General features: G+C 35.9%; 1 protein-coding gene across 1 annotated transcript in view; it reads left to right on the top strand.

The window, feature by feature from the left end:
- MYT1L (myelin transcription factor 1 like) overlaps positions 1-27,757 on the top strand; it is a 268,994-nt gene that overhangs the window by 239,138 nt on the left and 2,099 nt on the right. Inside the window, exons 17-18 of the mRNA XM_074209574.1 lie at positions 1,973-2,064; positions 19,303-19,406. Of these exons, the coding sequence (XP_074065675.1) occupies positions 1,973-2,064; positions 19,303-19,406 (196 nt within the window). The remainder of the gene's footprint in view (positions 1-1,972; positions 2,065-19,302; positions 19,407-27,757) is intronic.

Genomic DNA, 27,757 nt, shown 5'->3' with positions numbered 1-27,757 from the left:
AACAGCAAAGATACTCAGATCTGATGTTCAGAGTTCTTTCATAATCTAAAAAAATTTTCATAGCTTAAAAGTTTTTTTTGTTTAGTTTTTTAAAATAATGCAAGGAATTTATGGTTCACTTAAAAAAATCAGGCATTATGAAATGGATATTCATGGCTTTTAATATGATCCTATTTTTTAGGTTTACCATCACAAGTCAAACGGTTCAGTATTTTGTTGTAGAATTCATTAGAAAAACCAGCAAAAGTACCATCACTCTGTTTGGAAGCCATTCTCAGTTGTTTTTTTTTGTTTTATTTTGCTTTTCTTTTTTTCCTTTTCAGATATAGTTTTCCAACTGTACTCTCTAAATTTTCCACAGCCCTTTTCAATTGTGAAGCCCCAAACTGAAATGATTTATTAAAATCTGATCAGTGCAGTATACACTGAGAGAACTAACCTCATTTAATTTTGTTTCTACAGCCAGTTCCTAGGGAGCGCTTCAGGCCCCTCTTGTCACTGGCCTTAGAAGTAAGAAGGGTTCATCTGTTGGTTTTTGATCTATCTGGCCAGGTCCATCCTTGCAAACTCTCTTTTGAGCCCTGGATAGTGTCACATGATTTGTTCCCCTACTGCCTGATCATATACCATAGAATAGTCAAGAAGACCACCTTTCTGGACTAGCCCTGTCCCTTGGTCCCTAGAGGCAGTCATGAGAAATAAATGCTTGGATTAGAGTCTTGTAGAGGAATATCCGAGGGGCCATTAATAAAGTTAAGAGCAACAACCACATCAGATTCCCAGAACTGAAGATCACAATATAAGATGCATTGGCTCTGAAGTCACCAGATATAGGTTCAGATTACCTGTATGCCCCTGAGCAAGTTTTACCTCTGGGTCTAAGTTTTCTCATCTGTAAAAATGGAAGAGAGTTGGATTATTTGGGCTCTGAACTTCCAGCTAGGTCCAGATCTATGGTCTTATATAACAGAAGTTGTATTAAGAAGTAAGAAATAATGACAAAAAAAAGAAACACTGTTCCAGATACAGTAATACTTTAAAATGAATTCACATTAGATTCATAACAATTTCTACAAAATTGTTTTCCTGACCAGCATTTACATAAAAAGATATCTATGAAGATCACATCAGAGAAAGAGGAACTAGAGGCAAAAATTAAGAACCTCCAATTGGGTCAATATGTACTTTGTATTGCATTTACAAATACATAGTATTTGGAGACCCTCCAAATTATGTCAATACATACACAAGGAGTGATTTCCCAGCTTCCTATGGGATACATCTGTTAGAATACAAAAAAAAAAGAAGACTAAAAGATTAAAAGGGAAAGGATCATGAAAAAATGCTCCAGAAAAATTGAAATAAAGAGAGAACATTTTTTTTTATTTGGGAGAATCAGTCACATAGAATCCTTTTTTGATGAGTTAACTGATGAATCTGAAGAACTTTGTTCTATACAAGTTTTCTTTGAATGTAAAAGTGATGACTGATAGAGGAATGAAAAAAAATACCTAACAGACACAACGAGAAAAGCATAGAAATATGAAAGTATTTAGTGTCAGAACAGATTGTCCATTTAGGTTCTAATAGGATTATATTTTTTTATTCAGAGTTGGAAGAGACTTAGGCTATCTAGTCCAATTTCTTCACTTTAATATGAGGAAAATAAAGCCGGAGGGAGCTGCCCAAAGTTGCCCTCATAGTAACAGATTTGGAATTAAACTCAGAACCAATGCCTTTTTTTTCCCATTGTAGTATTAAATGTAGGCTAGTCTGATTTCAAAGACTTGGAGTCCTCACTAATACCATTAAGCTATTAGGGCACATTCTGTAGACATGGATATGAGTAAAAAATTGGGCATGGAGGATTCATGGACCTAATGAATAACTCTTGTTGCTGTATAACAATGTGCTTTGAAGGATATCCCAGTACCTGTTATTAATAGGCTCTTTATGTTCTTATTGCCTACAGTCTATCAGGATGCCCACGAGCCACATCAGCCATGAAGAAAGCAAAATTGTCAGGAGAACAAATGCTAACGATAAAACAGCGGGCCAGTAATGGTAAATGTTCAGTAATTGCATCTTTCAATGAGTTGGGGGGGGGGGGGAGCGGGGATAGCCAAACCTCTATAGTTATAGGGAATGGTTTGGGGTTGGGGAGGGAAGGAGAAAATGTTTTTTTTTAATAATACCTACTTTGCATGCAGGCACTGTTCTGAGCACTTTATAGACATTATCTCTCTCTTGATCCTTACAGCCACAGTCAGATTCCATCATAACCCAATTTTACATTTGAGGAAACTGAGGCAAATGCTAACTGACCCAGGGGACACACAAATAGTTAAACTCAGGAATTTAGTCTCAGTCTTCCTCTTTGCTTTGACATGATATAATATTATAAAGGATCCTTTTCAACACTGAAAAAGTCTGAGGTGCAAAGAACTTTGTCTATCCATAAATCTGATATTGTTTAGGGGAGAAAGCAATACATACTATCTTTCCACTGAGGAGAAAACAGCTCTTCTACTTACTGAATGATCATAGAAAAAAAAGGGTTTTTTTTTTCCTTTTTTGAGTCTCAATCTCTTCTCTAAATTGATTAAATTATCTCATAGGTACTTTTCAATTCTAAATCTATAATTTTAGGTTTCAGTACATGTGTAGAATTACATTAAATTATATCTGCATACATCAATCTGGTCAAAGTTCTTATGTCAGAAGTATAGGTAAGGGAAGGATTCATGAGGGAGGTGTCACTTGAGCTGAGGCCTTGAAGGAAGAAAAGGTTCTTAATTGAAAGTGAGGGAGAGAACACAATCTAAGCAATATTTTACTGATCTGGGTTTTTTTAGGGACTACTGCTAATCTCCAGACACCTCCTCTATGCTAAGTGTCTAATCATTCACACCAATGTTCATACTGGGAGGCCCACCTTCTTGATTGGTCATTACTTCTCTAGGAGACAGTTGGAACAGTGAAAGGAAGTCTTGAGTCGAAATTCAAGCTCAGAAACTTACTAGTTCTTTGATGCTGGGCAAATTATTCAATATTTGTCAGCCTTAGTTTTCTCATCTTTAAAATTAATCAATCAGTAAACATTTATTAAGTGCCAGATACAAAATGAGGAACAAGAAAGTCCCTGTCCTCAAGAAGTTTATAATCCAATGAAGGAGCAACATGCAAACAAATATCTACTGTGTTTAACATAATGCCAAATTTACTCTCAATCTCTTCACACTCTGCATTATTTTTATATTCCATCTAAGAGAGGATTTTAAGATCTTAACTATATATATGATAAATAGGAAATAATTAACCAAGGAAAGACAATATATTTATGAGGGATTGGGAAAGAATGACTGCCTGTTATAGATGGAATTTTAGTTGAAATTTTGAGGAGGGAAAAGTTCTAGGCATGGGGGGGGGATAGCCAGGGAAGGATCCCCAGAGTAGAGAGATGAGGGTGTCCAAATCATGGAACAGCCAAGAGTCAAAATTACTTGATCGAAGAGTATGTGGGGTGGAGTAAGGTATTAAGAAAATTGGAAGAAGTACAAGAGGAATAAGAATGGAAATAACAATACCACATTTCAAGGTGGTTATGAGATTAACATGAGATAATATTTGTAGTGTTTTATAAACTTTATATATACACATATATTATATATATATATTTATTAGTTATTATTATTTCACAAAACTCCCAGCCATGTTTTACTTCACTTTCTTCTCTCCCATCACTTCTTTTATGGATTTTGCCAATCATCTATCATTGCACCCTTTCCTTCCTTCCCTCCCTCCCCACCTCCCAATGGTTCATGTTTCACATCGATTTTGATATATTCCCATATTTCTTAATGGAATATATGAATTTAATTCCCTTTGGTCAAACTTACCACCATCCTTGTAGCCTCTCCTCTCCTCCCTTACTCTCCTGTACAAGTTGTTTCTATATAAACTTCTTGAGGATAGGAATTGCCTTTGCTTTTTTACTAGTATCCCCAGTGTTTAACGTAGTACCAAATCTATACTCACTCTCTTATCTCTCCATCATTTTTATATCCCTCTTAAGAGAGGATTGTTAGATCATAGGCCTATTACATATAGAGTCAGTATATTCACATGTGGTGGAGATATCTGTGTACACCATTTTGACCTCAGATTCTTATAAGGAAACTCACAATTACCATGAAGTAGAAAAAGAGATGGGAAGAGCAAAATTATCTGTCATCCTATTTTCCCCTCTTCTTGCCTCTTCTTTTTGATTAACCATGATTCTTAACTCAAACACAGACTTAAAGCTTTTTCACAGAAATTGTCCCCACTTTTTCCCCTTATCATTGGAAACTTTCTATATAGCTCTCCAGTCTCACATAGGTCCTGTAGCAATAGTATTATTCCAATTCTAGTGATCAGAGAGAACTTCCCTAAGTATTTAATGGAGTAGAGTTGTCAAGAATCAATTTATATGATCATTCTGTAATACTAGATCCATCACTCCATTTCAGAGCTTTGATCAAATTCATCTTGCCATAGGTGACTTTTTTTTAGTTTTTTCATTTTGTTTCGAGCCACAGAATGTTAAAGTTTATTAAATTAACCAATAAGTATTTAATATGTGCCAGATAGTGTTCTGGATACTGAATTATAACACCTCTTAATCCTTCTGAAACTTAATCTACTATGAAATACACCACTTGCATGTAAAATACAAAGAAGAATAGTATAATGGTAAAGGAGATTCAGGTAAAATTATTAGGAAAAATTGAAGATTTAGAGAACAAGTTTAGCAGAGGGGAGGGCAGTGTGCCTGAGTTCGACCTTAAAGAAAGGAAAAAAAAATGAAAGGAGAATGCATCATCAAGAAAGGGGGCAGGAGAGTTGTCATCTAATTGATCCAGTGTAGGAATCCTTTCTGCAACATCTTCCCATGGCTAGTTATCTAACTTCCTCATAGATAGCTGATAAAATGGAGCCCATTCCCCATTACTTCAGAGAACCAATCTATCATTGAACAGTCCTACTGGGGTTTTTTTGGTTAAAAAGTTTTTGTTTATGCTAATGTAAAATCTGTCTCTGTACTATTTTTATACAATAATAAACCTTGGATCCTTGATCCAAGATGGAAATCTAAATATCATCAATATCATCAATAGTTAACAGATTGCTTTAAAGTCTGCAAGGTACTTTCCATAAATTATCTTCATTTGATCATTAACCCCCCACCCCTCCTAAAAAGACCCTAGACAAATAGCAACCATATCATTTGAAAAATGATTGAGAACTTAAGTTTTAAGTCTGAAGAAAAAAATTAGATCAAGGAAGAAGCAAGAGTACAATCTTGGAAGAGATGAAGGACGGTAATATAAAGATGTTATGGATCAAGTTTTCTTTCATTTAACATTCCATAGATACCAATAAAGCATTCATATATATATCCATTGTTATCCCTCCAGCTCACTACATGACTTGTTTTCACATTTTACATTTTCTGTATGGTACTTTTATCCCCTTATGCATAGGTCATCATCATTTCAATGTACTATATTCTTACGATAAATCTCTGCATTGTTTTTTGGACCACCCAATATTTTTAGTCTTCAGAGATTTCTTGATTTGAATCCATATTGCATAATATTTTTGGTGTGCAGAATATTTGTATTAAACAAATAAGTCTTTGTTTCAGGAAACAAGGAAATGAAGAAAAATGTTCACTTTGTTTTGAAAGCTTCAAATGAGTAGTTGGTAATTTCTGATTTAAATAAAACAATTATTTTATGTTATTAAAAATGTCCTAAAACACTGATGCTCATTACCTTAATTTCCTCACTTCCTACTCACTTCTCAACCCCTTGAAATCTGACTTTCTATCTCAACACTCAATGAAACTACTCTCTCCAAGGGTAGCAACATTTTGCTATTATTAGCTACTAAATCCAATGACCTTTTCTCAGTCCTCTCTCTATTTGATTTTTCTGCATTTTGTGATACTGTCAGCCACCCTCTCCTAAATGCTCTTCTTTCGGTTTCTTTGCCATTATTCTCTCTTGATCCCTTTCCTAACTGTCTAATCATTCTGTCTCAGTCTCCTTTGCTGAATCATCATCCTTCTTCCACCCACAAGGAATGATTGTACTTAGGAGTTCTGTTCTGGGCTCTCTGCTCTCCCTTCTCTATAACCTCTCTCTTGGTGATATCATTAGCTTCAATTATTAACACTATACAGATGACTACCAAGTCTACCTAGCCAAGCCTGATCTTTTTACTGAAAGCATCTTCATTTATCAGCTGCCTATTGGACAACTCCATCTGGGTATTCCACAGGAATCCCAAACTCAATACATCAGGAAAGAAATTCATTTTCATCCATCTTCCAAATGTCCCTATTTCTGTTGAGAACATCATTGTCCTTCCAGTGTCTTGACTCTTCTGTCTTTCTTACTTTTCATATCCAGGCATTTGTCAAATCCTATCAATTCTACATACACACCATCTCTTGCATTTTATTCCCTCTTACCTGTTAACACAGCATTACCTTGTTCAGTCCATTATCTCCTGGACTACAGTAATAACTCTCTAATTGGGTTTCCTGATTCCAATCTCTCCTCTAATCTTCCTAAAATTTTATTCCATTTTATTCCTGATACACACACACACACACACACACACACACACACACAATCATACACACTCACTCACACACTTATACACTAAAAAAAAGTAAATTATAGAATCATAGCTTTAGAGCTGGAAGGGTCCTGGGTTTGACTTAGGACAATTCCCTGGGAGTTTAGATTCAATAAAGGAATAAAATGAAATGCTCATAAAAATATTCAACAGTTAACAAAAAGAGATGTTTTTAGTCATGGAAAGAGAATGATACCTAACTAGATTAGACATTGAGGACAACTTAAGTTGGTTCCACTGAGCAATACTTCTTAGACTAGAGTATCCATCTTGATCTACCAGTTTTTCTAATTTCTTGTAACTGCTTTGTACTCAGATGACAAGGAAGTGACTTCAGGTCCCAATGATGACAGGAAAGTGTTACCCTCATGGAAAGGAGGTTTAAATGTTGGGTTCCTTCTAAGTGAAAATCTTACATATAAACCACCTGATTCTGGAGTTAAGAAAGACTAAATTTTGATTCACAAGTTACTACATAAAGTTCACAGGTGATCACAAACAGTTCACAAATTTAGTTCTCTGGAGAGTCAGCAAGATAATGAGCTACTTAAGAACAGGCTGATTAACAAGATTTGAGGCTAAAGTGCTTAAAGAGGAAAGGAAATGAAAATAGTTGCAGATGTGACTGAACTTAGACCCAAGTTGATCCAGCATGGGCCCAGGGGCCATATTGGATGTTCCAAGCTGGGAAAGAAGAAGTCAAATTAAAATGGGAAAAGAGAAGAAAAGCTTGGGAGAGAGAATAGAGAAAGAGAGAGAAGCTTAGAGCGAGAGGGAGAGCGAGAGCGAGAGTGAGAGAGAGAGAGAGAGAGAGAGAGAGAGAGAGAACATGAATGAGACAGCTTTCCTCTAGCAGTGGAAAAAGCAAAGAAAGAAAGGGAAGAAGGAGCTCAGCAGTAGTTCATTCAGCACTTTTCTGGTCGGGGGGGGTGCTTGAGGAGTGGTTTAGTACCTGACCCTAGGTTCTTCAATGTATATTCTTCAATGCAATGGCCCCAAGAAGTGGCCAAGACAGTCTCATTGCTCAAGGGTGGTGTTCTACTTACTATGTATTACAGACTACATGCTGCATGCTAAGCCTTTCCTGTCCCCAAAAATGTGACCTTTGAGTCCAAGGTGGCTTAGGTTTCCCTGTGCCCTGCTTCATCACGAATCCAAGTCTCTAGGAAGGTCTCAGTACCTTTCAAGGAGAAAAAAATGGCCTTTCTTGAGGAGAAAGATTAAGACCTTGTTCAAACTATACTGTCAGTCCAACACACTCATTTTCACAGATGAGAAAACTGAAACCCTAGAAAAGTTACACAGGTAACACAAGTCAGATGACAATAACTCCAAAGTTGTTCAGTTTTCTTTTCCAGGATTGTATTACACCATCTTACCCTGTCTTCCCCTATTCAAATATCTTGAATGGCTCATAACTTCCTCTAGGTTACTGAACATATAAAATTTTCCGGCATCTGGCTTCCATTTATCTTTCCAGCCTTGTTTCTTCTCCCTTCCTTCATATGCTCTATATTCTAAAAGCACTGGCCTACATGAGTTTCATTGCATAGTACATATCATCCCCTGCCCACAGTCTTCTCCCCTTCTGCCTCTTAGGATGAGCACAGCTGAAGTATTGCCCCCTATAATATAAGATTTTTCAGATCCCTCTGGGAGCTCTTCCTCCTGAAATCACTACATATTTTTTTTGTAAATAGCTTGGTGCATTCTTCTTTGAGTACATGGCATACACCCACACACCCACACACAGACACTCATGCAGAGATCCACATATTCTGTGAAATATCCTCACAGATACAGCTCTACAGGTGCACTCATATGTGGAGGCTGCCCCTTACCATTCCTAATCCCTCCCAAGAACCCCCCTAGTTGCCTGCATTATTAAAGAAATATCCTCCATGAGACAAAAAACTCCAAACAGAAACCTTTCCACATGGACACACACACACACAATGTTCCCAGGTAACAGAGGTACAAACAATCCTGTCCCCCACACTTTCTGAGGTCCCATCTTCCATACATGTGGTGAGGACCTTATGAATTATGGGGTTAAAAGACTTTCCCTTGACGGAGAGACCTTTCTCAGCCACTCACATAGGGAACATGTTCCTATTTCTGCCCTATGACTACTTTACGAAGTCTCCAGGCACTCAAAGATACCTTTGCCCTTTGGATGAGAGATAAAGGATGTGGAAGACAGAACTAGTCTATATAACTTTGATAATCTGGTCAAACTCCCTCCTTTAACAGATTGGGAAACCAAGGTTCAGAAAGAAAAACAGAATTGTCCAAGATCATACAGTTAAGTGGGAGGGCAGGGGAAGGAGTAGCCTGCCATGCTCCTGGTCTCGGGGACACAAAGTTGTGCAACAGACATGGTAGTTTGCTTGAAATACCAATAATGAGGGCAGGGAGGAGGAAAGTTAGGGGTCAGGGCACAAGGAGATATTCTCCTACTTCTAGTTGAGGGGAACTCAGAGTCTGCCTTTTATCCCTTTGGTTCCAGCACCATGACTAAAAGAGACCTAGGCTTGTTGTAGGAGTGATTGGGGTCACCAGTTAAAGATTGAGAGGCCTTGAATAGTAAATATATTCACATATATCCCTGGAATTATAAAACTGCTCAAGATTTATTATAGATAGCTGTAAAATGTACAGATTAAAACTTTCTCTCCTCCTAGAGAAACAATACACATGTTGAGGACAGGCTAGACGAGGTTTGAGTATGAGAGAGAGAGGATAGACAGTATAGACAGTCATAAAGGACAACTTAGTCCCAATCACATGACATAGGGTCCCATGGTTCTCCAAAGGGCCTAGACCAGGAGCATATGGCCTAAGAAAGAAAGAGAGAGATAACCATCCTTGCAAGAAATGAAGAAGGTAGAATGAAGAAGAGTGGAAAAAAGAGATTCCAAGAAGTGCCAGCCCCTCTCTCCCAGACTTAAATATGCATCTGTAGAAGGATGTGGTGGTGTTTGGGGAGTGGTCTAGTACCTGGCTCCAGGTGTTCTCCAATAGGCAAGCTACAGATTGGTCCTTCCTATCCCAAGATATGTGACCTCTAAGTCCAACATGTCATTTTTCTGTCACACCAGTGCAAGCTTGACCCATCAATGGCCAAGGTCAGGTAGTTGGAAGCCGGAAGCTGGAGGAAAGAGGAGCAAGTCAAAGCTGATCCCATCCTGCAATAGAGTCACTTTGAACAATAGAGTTCCCCAGATAGGTACAAACAATGTTTTTCCTTCCACAAAATTTGTTTCTAATCACATCTGCTATGTCCACAATTCTCTGCATCAGGCTGAACCTTAGATTTGGTTTAGTTTTCTATGCATTCTTACTGGATGGCCCAAACAAGAAGAGCTTTTGTTAAGTGAGACTTTTCAAAAGTGGAATGAATGGAAATAGGAAGAGTCAATCACTGAAGATATTTAAGCAGAGACTTGAATGTTGAGAATATAGTAGAGGGGATTCCAGTTCAGAGAGGTCAAGATTAAAGTAGACACTCTCTGAGGGCCACTTCCAACTTAGAGTGAGAGTTCAGTTTCTCCATCTATAAAATACATTGAACTAGATGATCCCTGAGGTCCCTGGCTGTCTCCATGGGTTCCCAAGGAACCTCTGCTATGACATTGGAGAATGCCAGAAGTGTCAGGAATATTGGTGATTTTGAAGTACTTTATGATAGTTTGGAAATGAGGGAAGCACAGGACTTGTCTTCTTCCACCCACTCACCCATTTGCTTTCTCCTCAAGAAGAGGGTTGGGGAAAAAACTGAGTGACAAATGGACTGGGACAAAAAAAAAAAAACACAAACAAAAAACATCAAAATAGTCTTCTCCTTGCTGAGTGGGGAGGAATGTGCATGCATACTCACGTGTGCATTTACAAGCAGACACACACACACACACACACACACACACACACACACATGTCTAGTCGCCAGACCCTAACTCCTACAGGGAACCACCAGGCTGATCCATGTTCTGTTGACAGATATTTATATTGGGGGGGGGGGGGGGAGAAAGAAGGAGAGACTAGAGGAGAAGAAAGGGCAGGACAAGAGGAGAGAAAAGAGTCAAAAAGATTACAAAGTTTTAAGACTTGATTATTGAGAGAAGGGGTCACATGAACAGAAATTATTAAAAGGGAGACATTTTCAGGAAAGAAGATGATGAGCAGAGAAAATGGAGAATCAGTCAAGTCTTTGTCCCAGAGGACCAAAATTTGGGGCATTCAAAATGTAACACATGCTCTTTATCAGCCACATAGAAAAGTCTAGCCTCTAATTAGCAAGAATAACTACATAAAATAGGAAGCTAACAGATCTTGTTAATAATGGCCATCTGGGAGCCATTCTCCCTGTTATTTCATATTGATGGGTTTCAGGCTACCTGCTTTGTACCTCCAGGCACCTGAATAGCTAGCCATGTCTTATATGATGATTTCATTTTTTGATGTGTTGAGTTTCAGCTGCCAGAGAGACCTCCATTAGATAGATTGCTCACATATTTTTAATACTTTAAGTTTTTAAAAATGTTTTCCTTACAACAAACCTATAATTATTATTATTAATATTAATATTTTGCAGATGGAAAAAACTCAGTTATGAAGAATAAATAACGTGATCTGAGTTACAAAACTGCAAAGTCTTGGAGCTCATGTATTCTGATTCCAAAACCAGTATTCTTTACAGTAGACCCTGTATCCTCTGCTATTGCCAAACAGAAAATAAAGGACTTCAGATATTTAAGGGGAACACAGGGATCACAGAATTTCATATTAGGTTAGTGCATTAGAAAACATCTATTCCAACCCTTTCATCAAAGAGAACCCACTCTATAGTGGGACTAATAAGCCTTTATTTGAAGATCTCCAGTGAATGGAAGCTACTATCCATAATGGTACTTGAGACTATTTTTTGGATAGCTATAATTATTAGACTTCTGTTATTTTTTTAATGGAAAATATTTCTTTTCAATTACATTCAACTCTTTGTGACCCCATTTAAGGTTTTCTTGGCAAAGATACTAGATTGGGTTGCCATTTCCTTCTCCAACTCATTTTATAGATGAGGAAACTGAGGCAAACAGAGCTAAGTGACTTAACAACTAGTAAGTGTCTGAAGCTGGATTTGAACTCAGGATTTGCTAACTCCAGATCCAATAATCTTTACTATACCACTTACCTGTCCAATACTTCCTTATATCAATCCTAAATTGTATTCTTTTCTTTTTCACCCATTAGTCCTAGGATCCACAACAACACTGATCCCTCTTCTAAATTAGACTATTTCAGATACTTAACAACAGCCATCAAGGAGCTCCTATGTTTCTCTGTTCTAGGTTATATATCCCAGTCTTTCAAATGGTCCTTATATGACATAATCTCAAGACTTTACCCTATCCTGGTTGCCCTTTTCAGCATACTCTCCACTTTATCAATGTTCTTCCTAAAATGTGGCATTAAGGGTTTAGCACAATAATCCAAATGTGAACTGAGCAGGTCATAGTACAGTTAGATTCTCATTTTTCTCATACTGGACACTGAACACCCAACAAACTTTTGAATCATAATGAATTTTTAATACATCAAAGCCCCAGATCTTTTCCAAATAAGCAGCCAATGAACTATGCCTCCCCTATCTAGTAATATATTAATTACAACTAGAACCCAAATCTATGATTTCACATCTAGCATGTCATTTTTTTATTCAGACCAATTTTCTAAAACATCAAGAACTTTTTGGATCATTACTCCATTACCCTCTCCCCTTGTTCGTGTCACCTTCAAATTAGACAAATGTGCCATGTCTAAGACCTTTATCAAAGTCGTGGGTTAAAGGAGGGAAGGGAATAAGGTCTTTCTATAAGCCCCTGTGCTTATAGGCAGTGTGCTAAGGACTTTTTAACAAATATCTCATTTGATCCCCACAGCAACCCTGTGACAAAGGTGCTATTATTTACCCTCCCCCCAATTTACAGTTGAGGAAACTGAGGCAGATATCAGTTAAGTGACTTGTCCAAGGTCACACAGCTAGTATCTGAGTCTGAAATTGTATTCAGATCTTCCTGACTCCAGGCTCAGGTCTCTCTGTTCACTATATTCTGTCAAATATATTATATGGGCATAGGCCAAGCACTACACTAGAAACATCCTTCCAAGCTGACGTCAAATATTATTTGAGGGCTTTGTTATTTCAATCAGTTTCAATTCCACCTAACAATACAATTATCCAGACAGTATCTCTCCATCTCTTCTAAAAGAATAACATGAAAAACTTGTTAAAGGCTTAGTTAAAATAAAACCCCTGATCTTCCACTCTAGGAACCTTGCTGAAAAAGCAAATGAGATTTGTCCAGCATCACCTTTTCTTGATAAAACCTTGTTGATGATCACTGCTTTCTTTTCCAACCATCCACTACCCATCCCCTTCACCGTACATGTAAGAATATTTCCAGGAATCAAAGGCAAGCTCTATAAGTCTGTAGTTTCCATATTTCATTCTCTTATTTAAAAAAAAAGAGAATAGTTACCCTTCTCCAATCTTCTCCCATTCTCCATGATCTTTCAGCAATAACTGACAGTTACTGAGAAACTCCATATTTTATTTCACAGAATCACTAGATCAATGATCTTTGTAAAAGACCCTAATTAGTTTTGCCCCTCATTTGAATTATTAAGAAACAGAGATCTAGAGAAAATATGTGATTTGTCTAATAAATGTTTATTAAACGCTGGCTAAGTGCCAAACTACTGAGGATGTAAATTATTTGGGCATGATGAAATTTGAAGTAAGGTAAAGTTTTTCAAAAAGAAAAGTTATCCAAGTACTAAATGCTAAGTAAATGGCAAATAGATTCTTTCTTATTACCTTCCCAACTTAAGGATTCACTCCTCATTAGCCATTTTTATTCAGTCCTTTGCAATCCAAGTATCATTCTCCTTGGGGGCAGTTGATAGAAGGCTGGCCTTGGAGTCAGGAGGACAGGAGTTGGAATTCAGCCTCACACACTTGACTCTTATTAGTTGTGTGACCTTGGGCAATCTATTTATATCTAAATGCCTCATATCCAGAATCTCTAGGTGTCCTGATCCATATCTGTCTGTTGGACCCAGATGGCCCTGGAGGAGAAAGTGAGACTGGTGACCTAGCACACCACACTCTCACTCAAAGAATCCAATTCACATCTCCCCTGATGTCATAGTCTTCTTTAAAAATGAAGGACACGAAAAAATTAAAAAAAAAATGAAGGACATGGGGCAGCTAGGTGGTGCAGTAAATGGAGCATCTTCCCTGGAGTCAGGAGGACCTGAATTCAAATCCAACCTCAGACACTTAATGATTACCTAGCTGTGTGGCCTTGGGCAAACCACTTACCCCCATTTGCCTTGCAAAAACCTAAAAAAAAAAAAAGGACAAACATTATTATTATTATCATTCTCCTTGGTTGAGAAAATAGGAAGAAAGTAAGATTTAAGCCGATCTGCTTTCTCTGTCATCCATTATGACCATTCTATCTAGACATGTACTGTCTCTTCCTTGATCCCTTTCTTTTCCTAAGAAAAATAAATTCTTAAATTTAAAAATACCTTTTTTGGTTGATCTTAGCTTTCCTTGAGCCTTCCCTCAAACTGATACATTGGACACTATTACAGGAACATTCTATGCTTTTTTGTATCCATCCTCTGTCCCTTGCCCTTGCTCAATGAATATTCTTTAAAAAACATTCAAAAGTTAGTGAGTGGGGCGGCTAGGTGGCACAGTGAATAAAGCACTGGCATTGGAGTCAGGAGTACCTGGGTTCAAATATGGTCTCAGACACTTAATAATTACCTAGCTGTGTGGCCTTGGGCAAGCCACTTAACCCCATTTGCCTTGCAAAAACCTAAAAAAAAATGTTAGTGAGTGAGTTTTCATATATCCTTTTATCCATATATCCACACCTATTTAGACCATTTCCCTCTTTTCCCCTTATCATAATTGTTTATCTTCAAGTCAAAGAATTTGCTTTCTGACAAATTCTTTTGTGGAATTTAAAGCCAACATTTCCTTTCTAAAAATGCTTAAAACTAACCCTCTATCCCTGAAACTACTAAAATCCACTCTTCCCAAATCTAGAGGCATGTCAGTTGATAATAATAGCTAATATCTATACACCCGGTTTTTCTTTCCTTTTCCATCACAAGATTTAAAATAAAAATGTCATTTCCCACCTGGGGTCTTATCATTTCCATCTAGCCATGTACTTTTTTTTGGTAGGAGTCTGAATCTGATTTTTAATTTCCTCATGTTGGTTCTTCCATCTTTTAATAGATAAGATTATGGTTAAGATATTATCTGGGGCGGCTAGGTGGTGCAATAGATAGAGCATCAGGAGGACCTGAGTTCAAATCTAGCCTCAGATACTTAATAATTACCTAGTTGTGTGACCTTGGGCAAGTCACTTAACCCCATTGCCTTGCAAAAACAAAACAAAAAGATATTATCTGTTCAGTTTTTAGTAGGGGAGGGGGACAGGTAGACAAGAGGGAGAAAGGGAGAGTGGGAATGGAGAAGATAAGAAGCAAAGAGGAAAAGGGAGCAACAGAGACAAGAGAAAGAGACAGGGCAATAGGGAAAGCAGGGAGAAAGAGAGATAGACAGAGAGGGCCCCTAAAGGTAACTAGATAATTGACTTCTTGACCAAGGCAATTTAGTGACATCTTGCCATTCTTGTTTCCCAACCTCCTTATCTATTTCTCATTCTGTCCAGATGAATCATAGTTTATATTTCTATCTCTGCCTTTATTGATCTTTACCCTCCTCTTTTCTGGATTATTAGACAGATAAAGGATGATTATCATAAGCAAATAAGGAGAGTGTAGAATGCTTTATCTTTCAAAACTATGGATAGGGGAAGAAATTAGCACCAAAGATATAGAGAACATTACAAAAAGTAAAATAGCTAATCTTGTTTGAATAAAACTTAATTTTTTTTTTTTACAAATAAAGCCAAAGAATTGAAAATTAAAAAGAAAATAGAAAACTGAGGTGGGGAAGGAGATTTACAGCAAATATCTCTGATTAAGCCTTATTTCTCAAATCTGTAGAGAACTGAGTCAAATTTATAAGAGTACAAGTCATTCCCCAATTGATGAATGATCAAAAAGATATGAACAGCAGTTTTCAGAAGAAGAAATCAAAACTATCTTTAAGTCATAAGAATAAATGCTCTAGGGGCAGCTGGGTGGCAAAGTAGATAGAGCACTGGCCCTGGAGTCAGAAAGTACCTGAGTTCAAATCCCACCTCAGACACTTAATAATTACATAACTTTGTGGCCTTGGGCAAGCCACGTAAACCCATTTTCACTACACAAACCTAAAAAAAAAAAAGAATAAATGCTCTAAATCACTAATGATTAGAGAAATTCAAATTAAAACAACTCTGAGATACCACTTCACACTTCTCATAATGGCTAATATGACAGAAAAGGAAAATGCTAAATGTTTGTGGCACTTCCTGGTTTAAGTATCAGCACCATATTTGTGTCCTTTGCTAATTTTTCCAAACGGTTTAAAAGGTTCATTTTCATTTTCTGTAATAATAGGTGATATTTGGCTCCCTTTACTTCCTGTACAAATTGTTTATCACCTTTCTGCTTTCCTTCTAATCTTAGATGTGTTGTGTTTGTTTGCTCAATTTAATGTAATCAAAATTATCCATTTTGCATTTCATAATGTTCCTTATTTCTTCTTTGGTCATAAATTCTCCACTCCATAAATCTGATAGGCAAATGATTCCTTGCTCTTCTTACTGACATATAACCCTTTTTGTCTAAATCATGTACCCATTTTGACCTTATTTTTATGTAGGGTATGAGATGCTGGTCTATAACTAGTTTCTGCCATACTATTTTCCAGTTTTCTAAGCAGTTTTGGTCAAAATAAGTTCTTAGCCCAGAAGCTGAAGTCTCTGGGTTTATCAAGCAGTAGATTACTATAATCCTTTACTATAGTCTATTTTATATCTAACCTATTCCAGTGATCCACCACTCTATTTTTTTAGCTATTACTAAACAGTTTTGATGACTGCCATTTTATAATACAGTTTTAGATCAGATGGGGCTAAGCCATCATCCTTTGCAGTATTTTTTTTATTAATTTCCTTGATGCTATTGATCTTTTGTTCTTCCAGATGAATTATATTACTGTTTTTCTAGCTTTAGAAAATAATTTTGGTAGTTTAATTGGTATGGCACTAAATAAATACTTTAATTTAGGTAGAATTATCATTTTATTATATTAACTCAGCCTACCCAATGAGCAATTTACATTTTCCAATCATTTAGATTTGATTTTACTTATGTAAAAGTGTTTTATAATTATGTTCATCTAGTTACTTCATTTGGCATGGCAGATAGATTTCCAAGTATTTTATGCTGTCTATGGTTAATTTAAATGGAATTTCTCTTTCTACCTCTTGCTGCTGAACTTTGTTGGTAATATATGAAGATGCTGATAATTTATATAGGTTTATTTTACATTCTACAACTTTGTTAAGATTGTTAATTGTTTCAAGAAGTTTTTTAGTCAATTCTCTATGATTCTTTAAATATAGTATTATGCAAGGTGGAATAATTTTGTTTCTTCACTACCTGTTCTAAGTCCTTTTATTTCTTTTTCTCCTCATTGCTAAATCTAACATTTTTAGTAAAATATTAAATAGTAGTGGTGATAATACATCCTTATTTCACCTCTAATCTTATTGGGAAGGCTAATATTGCATTTAATGCTTGTTGATGGTTTTAGATAGATACTGTTTATCATCTTAAGAAAATTCCATTTATTTCTATGCACTCTAGTACATAGTTTTTATTCGGAATGGGTGTTGTATTTTGTCAAACACTTTTTCAGTATCTATTGAGATAATCATATGATTTCTGTTAGGTTTGTTTAGGTCAATTATGGTCAAGTATGCTGCTAGTTTACCTAATGTTGAACCAATCGTATATTCCTGGTATAAATCCCAACTGGGCATAGTGTGTTATCCTGGTGATAACTTGCTATAATCTCTGTGTTTTAATTTAGTTTACATTTTTTTTGTATAATATTTTATTTGAAATTTTTGCACAAATATTCATTAGGGAAATTGGACTGTAATTTTCTTTCTTTGTTTTGGCTCTCCCTCTTCCTTTGGCTGTCAGATATCAGCACCACATTTGTGTCATAAAAGGAATTTGGTAAAATTTTGCCTGTTTTTCCAAATTGTTTATATAGTATTGAAATTAATTGTTCTTTAAATATTTGTACCCATTTATAAGTTTTCCTAAAGACTTGAAAACATTTATATCAAATGAGAGTCTGGCCCAAATAAACAATTATGGCCATAGCTTTTAATATTTCACCAATATTTCAACATGTATAACTCTGTGATCTCATTGAAATGAATACATTTTCTGACTACCCAATATCATCCTATGTAATTCATATCCATGACTTTCCATAAATGTTCCATAAATCATCTACCAATGATACAGGAGACCTTCTGACTCTCTGATGTCAATAAAATTAAAAATTCATTTTAATCTATGGATTCATAGATACATGTCATATAAGGAACTTAGGATGTTTATCCTAGACAAGAGGAGACTCACAAGGGCCATATGGCTGTCCTCATTTGGTTGAAAGGTTATAATATGAAGGGGGGGTTAAACTTCTTGACTTATCCTCAGAGGGAAAAACTATGAGCAATAAGTAGAAGTTGCAAAGAGGTAAATTAGATTTAATTTTAAAAAACCAACAAAACAAAACCTTGCTAAGAATTTTTAAAAATCCTAAAATAGAAAAGGATGCCTTTAGGGGTAGTGAGTTTCCAATTCTTTGGGGTAAAGACTCTATGGTCACTTGTTGGATATTATTACCAAGTCAACAGACAGTAAGAAATTTGAAGGCAATCACATGGAAGTCTTTTAAGAAGGTAAATAATATTATGCCTTCATATTTTGTTCCCTCCTACAGAAGAGGAAACTGATACCCTAGAACTTTCTCACTATTTAAAAGCAGCAAGAATCTTGCTGTTTAAACAGAATTATTATACTAATATTGTTGTTCTCAAAAATACATCAATAGGTTGCATTAGTTCATTCATAGTAGAATATCATAGGTTAAGAGCTTATAAGTGATCATAGAGGACATCAAATACAGTACCTCCATTTCACAGATGTGCAATAATTTTTTTTATCATTTTTATTATTATTGAATTTTACAATTTTCTCCAATCTCATTTCCCTCCCCCAACCCCACAGAAGGCAGTAGATATGCAATAATGTAACTAGAATACCAGACAAAGAACAAGAACTTTAAGTCTGATTTATTTTTCTTATCAAAGCTCTTATCTTTGAGTGCATCTTGTTTCTGTCTCCCCAACTGAATTCATTTTTGTATTCAAAATATTTTCCTGAGAAAAAAAAAGTAAAGGTAATAAAGCAAAAAGATTTTGCAAGGGTTTTCTGTCAGAATTTCATATAGAGTTCAAGGAATTGCATTTCTAAATTTCTGTACTCCAGATAATAGGATGATAAAATTTTTGTTGCTCTTCTTTGTTTTTGTTTTTTAAATCACAACAGGTATAGAAAATGATGAAGAAATCAAACAGTTAGATGAAGAAATCAAGGAGCTAAATGAATCCAATTCCCAGATGGAAGCTGATATGATTAAGCTCAGAACTCAGGTAACAGTTTTTTGAAGCCCTAAATTTCAGACACATCTCTCTAATCTCACTCCAAAGACATACAAGGATCACTGAGTTGTGGAAAGATAAATGTTCATTTCTTTAAAAAAAATTAATTCCTCATTTTTTATATTTACTTTAAAATTTTTTATTAAAGTTGAGCTTGCTTTGAAATTTTTTTGTAAGGAAGTTTGATACAACCCACTTTTTTGTTTTTATTTTTCAAAGTAAACATATTTTTGTAGTCATTTCTGGAAGATGATAATTTTTTCCTCTCCTCCTATTTTAGGACATTGTTTTTTTGTTTAGGTTTTTTGCAAGGCAAATGGGGTTAAAGTGGCTTGCCCAAGGCCACACGGCTAGGTAATTATTAAGTGTCTGAGATTGGATTTGAACCCAGGTACTCCTGACTCCAGGGCTGGTGCTTTATCCACTACACCACCTAGCTGTCCTAGGACATTGTTATATATTAAACCCTGATTAAAATATCTACCACTATCACCTCAGGATGACAAGCCTGTTGTGACCTACTTGCTCTTTAAAGGTCAACCAGTATGGAAGTGCCTCTGTCACAATGACACACTAAGGTGTCAAACGATTGCCCAGAATCCCTTATAGAAAGATGTGACATTATGTGGTATTGAAAGGGACACTGACAGGGCTCTGGGGCTGAATATGATCTAATGAATAGTCTAATATAAAATATAATTATTGACAAAGAATCCCATCTCATTTTGGTGTCTGAGGTAAGGCACCACAAAATGTACAAAACCAGCTATTCCCCAGACCCCAGTCTCAGATCCCCTAGTCTCACCCAAAGAGGACATAATTTCCAATACTAGATGGCACTGTAGAATATTCTTGGATGATGGTTCACCTGGATTGAAATGGATCCAGAGAATGTGAATCCACTCAAAAGAGTAAGCTAAAAGACTCTTGTTTTATATGCATTGGGCACAGTTATTGTGCCCAATATAACTGATATTTCTCAGGGGCTTCCTGCACGATAAAGAAATAAAAATCTGTTTCATAAATCTCAGACTAGCCTATTCAGGAGCTATTCTTGGAATAACCCCACTGTAACCATTCTTAAATATTGATCTGTGAGCTCTGAATTCCATTCGAAGCTCTGATATGAGTTGGGGTTTTTTCTTAACAATACCTTGCACTTTGGGTATTATTTCTGAGGCCCTTCACTTTGGCCATTAAGCAGACTTATTGAGGTGTCTTATTGAGGTTATATCTTTAACTCTATGAAAAAAAGCAGACTAAGTTCCATGATGTAAACTCCCAAACATTTAAAAGTTTTTCTGGGGCGCCTAGGTAGCACAGTGAATAGAGCACTGGCCCTGGGAGTCAGGAGTACCTGAGTTCAAATCTAGCCTCAGACACTTAATAATTACCTAGCCGTGTGGCCTTGGGCAAGCCACTTAACCTTATTGCCTTACAAAACCTAAAAAAAAGTATTTCCATAATATTCAGAAAGGACCTAAGAGGTGACCTAGATGGACCAATACTTGGTCAAGAATCCAACCAGGTACCATGTAATCTTAGCTGAAGACTCCCCAGTGAAGTGAAGACTATTCTCTCTCTCAGGGTCACCCATTCCACATCTATAATTGTTAGGTATGCTGTGTGTTAACATCTTTACAATTTTTACCCATGTCTTCTTGTTTTGTACTCAAAGGCCAAACTTAAAAACTTAAGGCCAAACTTAAAAAACACAATCACTCTTGAACTTAATAAGACTTCAGATGCTTGAGGAGGCTGCTCTTAAACCCACCCTTCCCCCCCATCCTTAAGTATTCTGTTAGTAGTTTGACCTCAGCAAAAATGAATATTAAGCCTAATATATCATTGAATACATTGAATACAATTTCTTCAAAAGCTATTTGATGATATTATGTGAATTGCTAAAATAATATAAGAGCTAGTCATAAATGACAAATCTCTTTTGCATGTCCTCTTATTAAAACCTTGGTATCAATTCTGTCTTCAGCGTTTGTCCTCTGCCAGCTCATTATGGTTGTGTTTTGTTTTTTGAAATCTGAAGGAAATAGTGGCTTGGAATAAGCACCTATTTTCATCTGATATAAAAAATTAATTTTAAGGGTTAATGTTTATTCATACTTACTGACTTGTGAATTATCTGCTCTAAATAAGACTCTTCAAATGACCCTGGAAAAGGGTTTTCTTTCATACATCCTTCATTTGGCTTTGGGGGGGGAAAAAACTAACACTTTCAAAATAAGAATGCAACACAAAACTGGGATTCATTGCAAAATCCTATACACAACTCAGCTCTGTCATAAGTAACCCTTTGCACAAAGCCAGGGTAAAATACACAAGGGCTTATACAACCATTATTAAAAAGAAAGACTATTTATAATTAATTCATTATCTCAAACATAATGGTTCAAGGTCACACTGCTTCAAACACTGCCTCTGTTTCAGTTGATAATCTCATGAAGGCACAGATTATCTTTTGCTGATATTTTTTTTTTTGGTAATTTTGGTGTTGAGTAGAGTTTCTGGCACATAGTAGATGCTTAATAAAGGTTAATGGACTAACTGTGGATCTTGGATCTGTGTACAAACCTCATTAATCAGGAAATATTTTGGATTGATTTTTTTCCAAAAGTCACATTCCTTTTTCTTATATATTTGTCTTGTCAGGTTTCCCAGTCAGTGAACAAATGATGCATTCCAGATTTATATATTCATACTTTTTATTCTACTTCCCACCCTTATTTCTCCAATTATTCTTTTGACATGTGACTAGTGGTCAATGAATCATTGGATATTAGAACTAGAAGGAATATTAGTGGTGGAAAAGAGGGTTCACCCCAACCCCAGCTATGTTAATTTCCCTTTTGAAGTAATTTCATATTCCTTATTTTGTAAAATTTCTAAATGATCTCAAAGGTCCCTCTCTCCAATCTAAAACCTATGATACCTTAGAATGTTTTTCTTTTTTCTTGTTTTTTTAAAGATTTTTTTTCAAGGAAATGGGGTTAAGTGGCTTGCCCAAAGCCACACAGCTAGGTAATTATTAAGTGTCTGAGGTCGGATTTGAACCCAGGTACTCCTGACTGCAAGGCTGGTGCTCTATCCACTGCACCACCTAGCTGCCCTAGAGTGTTTTTCTTAAGACTTTTATTAATTATATCCTATTAAAAGTATACGATTCTCAAAACTATGCTATTGTTGATTTCTATAGAGAGTACTCAGTTTTCATATAAGTAATTAAGAAATTTAGACTTCTGAGTACCTTCCCCTATTTTAATTACAAACTCAGGAAAAAAATGATCAGGGTGCTAAAAGACTTGTCCTGCCAGGAAAAGACAAGAATTCAGATAGTATTGTATAAGGAAGGTAGTCTTTGAAGAGAAGTTTTGGTCAAAAGATATTGTGGAATCTATATTGTCAGGTCACACAAAGGAGGTTAATAATTTTCCTATTCTCTGTTTTTGCATAAAAGATCAACTTTATCCTAGTTAAAGTGCAGTTATTTTCTGAAATGGCTATCATGTATGAGTTAGAAAAAGATCTTAGAGAATAAATGTCTAATATATTTTCTGTCATTTTATTTTAACCTTTTTTTGGGTTTTTTTTTTGTTTTTTACAAGGCAATGGGGTTAAGTGACTTGCCCAAGGTCACACAGCTAGCTAATTAATACGTATCTGACCCTATATTTTTAAAGTTTTTGCAGTTTTAGAATTGACAGTCCCAAAACCAATGTTATAAAACTGCAGATTGGTTTTGTTTGTTAACCATTTCTAAGAATTCATATTAATGTGAGAAAGCTAAGAAACTGAGGTTTTACTATTATAGTTTGAAGGAAACAAAAAATCAAGAACTATAAGGCAGCTAGGTGTGTTAAAGAAACCCATGGTAGGTTCTGAGTTTTTAAACATCTATTCTGGATATCATCATGTGCTCCATAGACCATTTTGTCATCAAAGATTGGATATTTCTAAATTATGAAAAGCAAAATTCCTGTCACTTACAAACTCTTCCATCACAGCCAGGTACCTGAAGCTCCCAATGTGTTTTTACTCTAGCTACATATTTCTATTCCACTAGTAGAGACAATAGAGGAAATCCTGGCAATGACTGGGGCATTATGAGTTATAACTAACAATAATAAGTAGCTTTTATATATAATACTTTAAGATTTATAAATCACTTTACATGTTTTATCTCATTTGATCCTCACATCTTGTGAAGTAGTCGCTATTATTAGCCCAATTTTACTAAGGCAAAGGTAAGACTTTCCAGGGTCATGTAACTAATTAGTGACTGAGACAGAATTTTATCTCAGGTCTTACTGACTGCAAGTTCTGTGGTCTAGCCACTGTACTACCTATATGTACTTGAACTATACCCTTAAGGAATCAATATACAACCACAGCAAAAAGTAATAAGTAGCCAGATTTAAGGGGAAAATTATAAGCAAATTCCTTGGAATTGTTATACCACTGAAATCAATATTGATTCTACTTTTTTTCTTTGATTGCTCCTATTTTCAGTTAATTGATTTTGTCTTGTAGCTGCCTAGACCATTGATTCTGTCTCTGCTACTAATTCAGAAATATATTTGACTTATAATGAGTTAAATTTATAAATAAAATTCTCTTATTAATCACTGATCTATTCTTGTGTCAAGGAAAGGTGAACACCAGGGAATCTGGTCTAGTTTCTTTATATAACCAAGCTATCCTTCAAGGATGTCTAATTTGTTATCTCTTACCTTGCAAATTCTCCTGGACTCAAACAATGAATATTTTTTAGTCACATAACAAAAGAAGAGGGTTGCTCCTAGCCCTCATTCCTCATTTCCATCCAATCATATTTTCTTCCATCTTCCATCTAGTCTCCCCAAAACTAAAAACAGAACTGCCTCCCCCATCATTTATGGCCTTAACTTTCAACATATTCAAACTGAGGTTCTATTTATTGAGAAATTGGTACTTTACAAATAAGTTGATAGTACTCAGAACTTTATGTCTATCTACCTTAATTTTAACTGTTACATCACCAAAAAAGATGTGTGGGATTTCTGCAAGAATAAAATCCTCAAACAGATTTCTTCAAAATTGATTAAAATAAAAGATAAACCTAGTCTCTAAAGGTTTTATTTTCTGGATTTTTTTTAAATGAAAGACATAATTGAAGAAGAAGAAAAAAACACACACACACACGTTTTTGGTTGAATGTTCCTTAACTCTAGTGGGTCATCTCAGCAAGCTGTTCTGCATAGCCTCTGCCCTACCCTAATACTGGAGAGTCAGGATGGTCAACTAGATCAAATGCTGGACTAACTAGCTGTCTGACTTTGAGCAGGTCACTTAGCCTCTCTGGGAGCATCAGTTTCCCCATCTGTCCTGAATTGAAACCCAGGATTCTATTCCCAGCCCTGTCCTAGACACCTGTGGATATTGACAAGAAGTGTAAAATACATTCTATACCTAAAAGGAATTTATAACATTTTTGGAGAAGCCAGGAACAAGAAATAATCATTCCTCAGAATAATAACAGAATGGGCAGTAGATTAAAGGCCAAGCTTGGAAGCAAGAAGACTTTATTGGGGCACCTAGGTGGTGCAGTGGATAGAACACCAGTCCTGGAGTCAACCTGACTTCAAATCCGGCCTCAGACACTTAATAATTACTTAGCTGTGTGGCCTTGGGCAAGCCACTTAACCCCATTGCCTTGCAAAAATCTTTAAAAAAAAAAAGACTTTAACCTTATAATTAATATAGTCTGGCACATAGTAGATACTGGATAAATTTTATTCAAATTTTTAAAAAAAAGTATTCACTCCCCTTCCCCTGTATAACCATGGTTAATTTACCTAATCTTTTAGTTCTTTATTGGTGATGGGTGTTTCCACATTATAATTTTCCTACATTAATGAAAACTCAGGTCCAAACCAAAATATATCCATAACAAGTTTAATTAGTGCTTTCAGGTTTTGAAAAGGTCCTCCAAAGCAGGCCACTAAAGTAGATAATGCAACCATAATCATTACCCCCTATTTTCAAGACAAGAAAACTGAGGTTCAGGGAAGTTAGACGAATTGCCAATGTTCACCCAACCAGTTAAGGTTGAACTTGGATTGTGAGTACATGACTCCTGATCCCAGGTCTAGTGTTCTTTTTGATGAAGCATAGGACATATAATCAAATATATTTGAGACTACATTTAATAATGTAGGTCAGGATAGTAAGAGATCCAGTCAAGAATGACTTCTGAAAGAAAAGGGGGACCCAAGTGGGGCCTGGAAGGGCAGAAAGGACTTGAATATGTTGAAAGAATGTTGCGACCATAAATAATTCAAATATTTGGGTGTCTGAATTAGGGTCCCACTCACTAATTGATCCTGATAGTACCAATTAATGCAAACACAATTGACTTTTTTTTAGTCTCCATTCTACAAATGAATTAAATACTTTCCAAACTTAATGGCAGAAAGAAAATAGAGAGGCAGCTGCTTGGAGAAGGTTTGGGTTTGGTAGATTGGAAGATATCCTTTAAGCTAAAGAAGTCTTTAAAATAAATATTCAAAGGGGTGGCTAGGTGGCACAGTGGATAGAGCACCGGCCCTGGAGTCAGGAGTACCTGAGTCCAAATTCGCCCTCAGACACCTAATAATTACCTAGCTGTGTGACCCTGGGCAAGCCACTTAACCCCATTGCCTAGCAAAAAAAAAAAAAAAAAAACCCAAATATTCAAGATAAAGATAGCAGTGATCTTTAGCAGTTAACAGGTGATATTCAAGATTAAATCACAAATGAATACTGTACTATTACTGATGGTGCTATTTCAAAGTGAGGCTGACTTTCAAATGCAACAGACTGAATTAGGAAACAGATTTTGAAGAATAGGGATAGGGAGCAATTCGTAGTTTTTAATCAAATCAGTGACTTTGAATAGAATATTGTTTGTAAGTGCCAGAGGGATTAGGGTTAGAAGAGGTACAGAAATGGAATGGAATGAAAGAAAAATCTAAGAGATAAGAAAATGGAACTTTCAGCATTGGGATAAAGGAAGCTGAAAGGAAAAGATAAAAGAAAGGATAAAGAAGAATACATGAAAGGCTCAAGAAGGAAAACAGGGAAATAAGAGTAAGAAAGCAGTCATGTATGGAAAGGACATATTGGAAGTAGCAAACATAAATTATAATGATCAAAAGTTGGTACATCATACAATTTAGAGGCTAAGAATATAAACTATAGATCAAAGAAGGGGTGTCAAAAATCATATAAACTAACATTTAGAAAATGAGACAAAAATATTAAATGGTTTTCTCAGGATCACACAGGAAATTAATGAAAGATTCAGATCACAAGCTCCTTTGACTCAAAATCTAGTGGTCTTTATTTACTCTGTTACCTCTATTTCCACTCTATTTTTATCTGCTGTTTTCCTTGCAGATGTGGTCCAATAGAAAGAGCAATGAATATGGAGTCAAAGGTTCACAATCTGAGTCTTAAAATTATTATCTGTTTGATGTTGAAAAAATGAAGAGGTTGTACTAGATGATGTCAAAAGTATCTTCCAGAATTAAATCTGTTTTTCTAAGATCCTATTATAGTAATATTAGTACCCAAGGTATAGTTTATGTCAGAGTAGTGAAATCATAGCGTTTGACAGGAGAACCAATGTTAAATAGTTGGGAGTTCAAAGACCATTGCAAAATATTTGAAGAGAATTGAGCCAATCCATACCCAAGATGGAAGTGTTAATTTCATGAAAACTGAGGTTCTGTAGGAGGTAGGCACAGACAGACAGCTGGTGTTAAGGGTTATTATGCTCTAGTATTCTTATTTCTCTCTATACTAAACTTCTGTAAGGTAGTTGGGTATATGAGGCAGCTAGGTGGTGCAGTGGATAGAGCACCTGCCCAGGAGTCAGGAGGACCTGAGTTCAAATGCAGCCTCAGAACCTTGTTACTAGCTGTGTGACCTTGGGCAAGTCACTTAACCCCATTCCCTCACTTAACCCCATTCTCTCACTTAAAGCATACCTGGGTACAGAAAGAATGTTGGTAAGCCATGGAAAGTTCTCTCTAGAAACATGTGTTAGTTCAAATAAATTAAAAAATGACTCCTAATATCTCTCTAGCTCTTTGCTAAGGACATAAAAAAATTCAACAGAACTTAATTGGTAATTTTAGTATTCCATTGTAAATTTAAATTCAAGACCTAATCATGTAAACATAATAGCAGCTAACCAGTCAAAAATATAGACAGTTTGCTAACTGATTTTTCTTAACTCATGACTGGAATATAACATATTAAAAAAAAAAACAATCAAAGTCTACCAAAAGAAAAGATAAATGTCA

Source organism: Macrotis lagotis, chromosome 1 (genome assembly GCF_037893015.1).
Source record: "Macrotis lagotis isolate mMagLag1 chromosome 1, bilby.v1.9.chrom.fasta, whole genome shotgun sequence".
Classification (NCBI taxonomy): Eukaryota; Metazoa; Chordata; class Mammalia; order Peramelemorphia; family Peramelidae; genus Macrotis; species Macrotis lagotis.
The sequence above is the reverse complement of the archived record's forward strand: the minus strand, read 5'-3'. Positions and strand labels throughout refer to the sequence as shown.